General features: G+C 41.4%; 1 protein-coding gene across 3 annotated transcripts in view; it reads left to right on the top strand.

The window, feature by feature from the left end:
- The window catches only part of brpf1 (bromodomain and PHD finger containing, 1), a 37,766-nt gene extending 35,701 nt beyond the window's left edge, over positions 1 to 2,065 (top strand). For 2 of the 3 annotated variants that reach the window (XM_052017913.1, XM_052017914.1), the window contains exon 14: positions 1,526 to 2,065. In XM_052017913.1, coding sequence (XP_051873873.1) covers positions 1,526 to 1,648 — 123 coding nt within the window. In that variant the 3' untranslated portion in view covers positions 1,649 to 2,065. The remainder of the gene's footprint in view (positions 1 to 1,525) is intronic. The other variant, XM_052017916.1, reaches the window with a different exon arrangement.
- Positions 2,066 to 6,449: the final 4,384 nt, after the last annotated feature.

Consider the following 6,449-nt stretch of genomic DNA (forward strand, 5'->3'; position numbering starts at 1 on the left):
GTTAATACCAACAGTGTGAAAATTGGAATGTAGCAAAAACTATTGGAATTGGGCTTTTTACCACTAATGCTGACTTCATGTTCGAAAGCTCAGCCGTTTCCTATTGACTTCAATGTTGTGCATACTTTCCAGCTTACCATAGCTAAACTTGAGTTTATCAAGATGGCTCCTGAGGGTAAGGAATGGTTCAATTATTTGTCCTGCAGAGTTGATTTGCACATTTAAAAGATATTCAAATTAATCTGCTTCTTTAACTGCTCTCATCTATTCAGTAACTTAATTTTATAACTCTTCTTATTTACATCAAACCATTTTCACTTTGAAATGTAATATTTTCATTTTTGTTTTAAGTACTGCCTTGTATAAGCCCATTAGATACAAACAGAAATATAATACTGGACTTGCAAATGAGGACTAGGAGTGTTTCAGTTGCAGCTTTATTAGCAAACCTGCCTTGATGTTTCCTTGTTCGGGGAAGCTAGGCGTAATAGTCTCTCAAGAATCCAGCTTGGAGTTCCACAGTTAGAAAAATCCTTTGGTAACCCAAAAGAATTAATTTATAAATTATGATCAAGTCAAAGTAGTGAATTTACTTTTGCAGACTTATACATAATGTTTGTTTGATGTTTGTGGATAATGCAGATTTCTCACCTTGATAAAATCATTGAAGAGTTTGCTTTTTTAAAAAAAAAGCTGTTTAGGGCTCCAAGAATAATTTGCTACTGCTTAGTGTGTTTTGTCACTCAATGCAGCTATTTGGTAGGGTAAGTAATTTTAACTACCCAAGATCTGTTCAGTGGTAAAATTGGGGTAATGTAACCAAAATTACAAGCCCTTTATGTGGAGTGGGAGGCCAAAAAACATGATTGTACATGTCAGGGAAAGTAGCTTCATTATAAAGACCAATTTGAACTCATTACCACTTGCCATGTAATTGAGTGATCACAGCCATTACTTTATGGCAGGAAGAATAGTAAAATTGGAAGCTCTGCTTTAAAGGGCGAACGTAAATAAAACAAGGATTGTCTTTTGTTCTTCCTCAGAATTAGCCATTTTTTTCTAACACTGGGTCACTTAAAGTGCTTTTAATGTGGAGAATAATTTTTATTGCCCTGTATCCTGACTCTGTGCCATACCTGATCTAGAAGTGCTTAAGCCTGTCAATATTGCAAAGTAGAAAAGTTATTATCTCTGTCCTGTACCTCTTTTTTACTTCGAAACAGCCTCCCTCCCCCTTAGAACTACACAAAAGCATTCTTCTTTTCACATGAAGTTCATATGTTTGATTAGCTTTGATCAGACTCCATTAAACGATCAACAAAGTGCTACACTTTTAGCAACCTTATTGCATCCGTGCCATATCTAAAATTATGTTTAAATCGTGAAAGGAAGGTAGAGAAGCCTTAAAATCTCTTGGGTGGACTCCCCTTCCAAACTCAGCAAAGACTTTTCTAAATGTAATTTGCTTTCCAAAAGAAGAAACATTTTTTTAAAAAAAACAAACCCTCTGGTCTTTTGCACACAGGACATGGGCACCAAAATTGGTGGTTCATTTGTGGAGAACAAGGACACCAAACAGTGCAATGCAGAAGAAAGTTGTCTACCTGGAAACGCATATTATATAAAAGCTCTGTCTGTTAACAAGTGAACATGAATCGATGGCTCGGTCAGCTCAAAGTTATGCCCTAGGCAAATTGTAAATAATGTACATTGTTATGTTATGGATTTTTTAACTTATTTTTTGTTTGTAAACATCTCTTGACATTTCTAGGCTTTAGGCGAGAACACTTCTTTGAGTACATTAAAATGGACATCATGAAACCTTTTCTAAATTTTTGCAGGTAACTCTAGCAAACAGCAAACTGGTGTGAAGTGATAGCAGAAGCACCATTTTAAACAATTGAATTTAAAAAAAATAATTATACTGTAAACACTTTCATACTTGGGCTGGGAGCACTGTACTCTGATCCAGCAAAAAAAATCTAGATATTTCTTCCTTTAAATTCTAGAATGTTTTTTTCAGTTTGTATTTATTTTGGAAGAAAAAAGTCTATCTGATTCTTAGGAAAATAAATAAATGGCTATTTGAAAACTCGTGTGACCTGCCTTACATTATTCAAACTTTTCAAAATGCATAATTCTCACTGTTAGTCAAACAGAAAAGCATTTACAGCTAGAATTGCAGAAACTGAAGAAGTTCCTGCCACTACAATGTAGTTATGATCTTATCAGAGAGAATTACCATTCAGAGTCTTCCATTGTCTTTGTTACTAGATAAGATCGGATATCTTTATTAGTCACATGTACATTTAAATACACAGTGAAATGCATCTTTTGCGTAGAGTGTTCTGCGGGCAGCCCGCAAGTGTCGCCACGCTTCCGGCACCAACACTGCATGCCCACAACTTCCTAACCCGTATGTCTTTGGAATATGGGAGGAAACCGGAGCACCCGGAGGAAACCCACGCAGACACGGCGAGAACGTACAAACTCCTTACAGACAGCGGCAGATATTGAACCTGGGTCACTGGCGCTGTAATAGCATTAGGCTAACCACTACACTACTGTGCTAGACTATTTTCCTAGGGTTCCAAGGACAGTGGAGCCTCGGTGTGTACATTCACGACTCTTGCTGATGTTAGGGCAAATTGCAAAGTTGTTCATTGTAAATGTGCACAATGAATGCATCAGCAGAGAAGTCCTGTTGCAGGGCCTCAGCCAAAGTTGTGTGCTATTCTGGACACTTCATTTTAAGAAGGTTGAGGCTGGAGGATTATAGAAGCAGGGATTATGAGGCTTTTCCATTTTGCTGAGAGGTTGGACAAACTGGGACTTATTCTTGGAGCAGGGTAGGTTGAAGAGGGACCTAGTAGCACTATCCAAAATCAGAAAGACTTGAGAAAGCAGGGAGAAACTTTCTTTATCATATGCCTCAGTAACAAGTGGCTATAGATTGAAAAGAATTATTAAAATTATGGGAGGTATTATTTCATATAGTGGTTGTGATTCAAAATAGGAGCAGATTATACAGTCACTGATAATAAACCTGATTCTAGAAGCCCTAACTGATGGAAGCAGCCTCTGAACATCTACCCTGTCAAGGCTGCTTAGAATCCAAAAGTGAAATACTGTACAAGATGGAAATCAGAAATAAATCAGAAAATCTTGTAAACACTCAGCGAAGAGAGAAATAGCCTTAAGCTTTCAGGTCAATAATATTCATCAGACCTGGTGAAAGGTTCTCAAAATGCAAATTTATATGATAAAAATTGCATTGGCCCACTTTGTACTAGTAAAATTTGCACCACGTTCATTTACAAATTAATTTATTCACAGAAACAAGACAAATAAAATGCAATGGATGTAGCATAAAAGTGGAATTAGTTGCTTACCTTCTTGGCACTCAAAATGAGTCTGTTTTTTCATTCAGACATTTGGAACAACACCTGAGACACAGGGTGGTATTTTGTTTTTGAGATAGAGTGGTAACAAAGGGTGTGGAGGGTATGGAGAGAGCTGTCACTACTTGTCCTCTGACCAAACCATGCCTCCTAACAATTATCTTTCATTGGATGACATAATATGCAGAACTGGGTTCCTCATGGGAGGAATCTAACAATACAAAGGAGCAGAACCTGCCACTGCTGCAGCACCACATCTACTTAAAAGAACCGACGGAGCAAATGAGGAAAGTTTATGTTGGCCTTGGAAATGAAGTTAACTGCTGGGATATAAAGAGTAGTGCTCAATCGGGCTTCTTTCTCCACTTGCAGAAATTTGAGCTTTACCACCTCAGACCTATGCAACCAGTTGTTAATCATCTTTAGTGAACAGCAAGAGCAGAAGGTGGTACCAGAATTGATGAGGAAACTTGCCTCTTCCCTCCCACCACTGCCATTTAGATAAAACAAGCAGAAATGTCATTGAGAACATAGAGGGAGAACATGGGATGGACAAAAACACAATTTTCCCCTATTCACTAACATCAGGTGTGTTAATGCAGGTAAATTTAAATAGTTTCTATATGGTTAATAAGTTAATTGTGGATAATAATAGTAAGAAAAATAATGTCTTAAAGGAACAAATACATTCCACTCCTACGTTTGAGAGCTTCAAGTTCCTAAGAGTGAACATCACCAATAGCCTGTCCTGGTCCAACCACATGGATGCCACGGCCAAGAAAGCTCACCAGCGCCTCTACCTCCTCAGGAGGCTAGAGAAATTAGGCATGTCCTCTTCGATACTCACCAACTTTTATCGATGCACCATAGAAAGCATCCTATCTGGATGCATCAGAGCTTAGTATGGCAACTGCTCAGCCCAAGACCACAAGAAAATGCACAGAGTTGTGGATGCAGCTCAGCACATCACGGAAACCAGCCTCCTCTCCATGGACTCTGTCTACACTTCTCACTGCCTTGGTTTAGCAGCCAACATAATCAAAGATCCCACTTACCCCGGACTTTCTCTCTTCTCCCCCTTCCCATTGGGAAGAAGATACAACAGGCTGAAAGCACGTACCACCAGGCTCAAGGACAGCTTCTATAAGACTATTATAGTATAAGACTATAAGAAGCTGTTATAAGATTATTGAACAGTCCCCTAGTACAATAAGATGGCTTCTTGATCTCACAATCTACATCATTATGGTCCTTGCACCCTATTGTCTGCCTGCACTGCTCTGTTACTGTGACACTTTACTCTGCATTCTGTTATTGTTTTCCCTTGTACTACCTCAATGCACTGTTGTAATGAATTGATCTGTATGGACGGTATGCTGGACAAATTTTTCATTGTACCTCGGTACATGTGACAATAATAAACCAATTTACCAAATTTGCAGAGACACACAAAATTCTGCAGATGCTGGAATCTGGAGCAATACACAAAAAGTGCTGGAGGAACTCAGCAGGTCAGGCAGCATCCATGGAGGGAAATAAACAGTCGACATTTTGGGCCGAGACCCTTCATCAGGACTGGAAAGGAAGAGGGGAGAAGCCAGAATAAGAAGGTGGGGGAGGAGCACCCACAGGCAGGTGAAAGGTGAGTTCAGGTGATAGGCAAGTCCAGGCAAGAGGGGGAAGGTAGGTAAGTGGGTTGGGAAGGGGGAGAAGATGTAATAAGCTGAGAGGTGATAGGTAGAAGAGGCAAAGGGCTGAAGACGAAGGAATCCAGTAGGAGAGGGCAGTGGACCATGGAATGGAGGAGGGGAGGAGATGGGCAGGTCATCAAGGCAGGGGAAGGGAGCTACAGGAATAAGGGAAGACAAAGGAGTGGGGGGGGGGAAGAAAAAGAAGGGGAGGGGTTACCGGAAGTTAGAGAAATCGATGCTGAGGCCATCAGGTTGGAGACTCCCAAGGCGGAATATGAGGTGTTGTTCCTCCAACCTGCATCTGGCCTCAACATGGCAGCAGAGGAGGTCATGGATAGACGTGTCAGTATGGGAGTGGGATGTGGAATTGAAGCAAGTGGCCACCAGGAGGTCCTGGCTGTTGCGGCGGATGGAGCGAAGGTGCCCGACGAAGCAGTCACCCAATCTGCGTCGGGTCTTACCGACGTACAGGAGGCTGCACCGGGAGCACCGGATGCAATAAGTGACACCCTCGGACTCACAGGTGAAGCGCTGCCTCACCTGGAAGGACTGTCTGGGATCCTGAGTGGTGATGAGGGAGGAGGTGTAGGGACAGGTATAGCACTTGGTGCGGCTGCAGGCATAAGTGTCGGGGGGTTATCAGTTGGGAGGGACGAGTGGACAAGGGAGTCGTGTGGGAAGTGGAGGAGATACGGAAAAGGGCAGCATTGACGGTGATGGAAGGGATAAGATATTTATTACTCACAAGTACATCGAAACACACAGTGAAATGCGTCTTTTTGTGTTACTGAGAATGCGCTGGGGGGCAGTAAGCCCCCCGTTACTGAAAAAGGAGGACATCTCTGATGTCCTAGAATGGAAAGCCTCGTCATGGGAACAGATGCGGCGGAGGCAGAGGAGCTGGGAGAATGGGATGGCGTCCTTACAAGTGATGGGGTGGGAAGGTGTAGTCAAGGTAACTGTGGGAAATTTGCTATCGACAGCACCTATATAAAAAAAGGCAATGGAATGCTAACTTTTAGCATGATCTATAGAATGTAAAGCTAAAAGGTAATGCAGTCGATATCAAGTTTAAAAAGAATGCAGTATTCAGCTTCACTTCATAAACATTATTGTTCTATAAATTATAGAAAGCTCAGTGATCCTTCTCACATATATGTGTATAAGATGATGAGAGGTATTGATCGGGTAGGTAGTCAGAGGCTTTTCCCCAGGGCTGAATTGGTGGCCACAAGAGGACATAGGTTTAAGGTGCTGGGGAGTAGATATAGAGGAGATGTCAGGGGTAAGTTTTTTACTCAGAGAGTGGTGAATGCGTGGAATGGGCTGCCGGAAACGGTGGTGGAGGCTGATATGA

The sequence above is a fragment of the Pristis pectinata genome, chromosome 6, assembly GCF_009764475.1.
Source record: "Pristis pectinata isolate sPriPec2 chromosome 6, sPriPec2.1.pri, whole genome shotgun sequence".
Taxonomy (NCBI): domain Eukaryota; kingdom Metazoa; phylum Chordata; class Chondrichthyes; order Rhinopristiformes; family Pristidae; genus Pristis; species Pristis pectinata.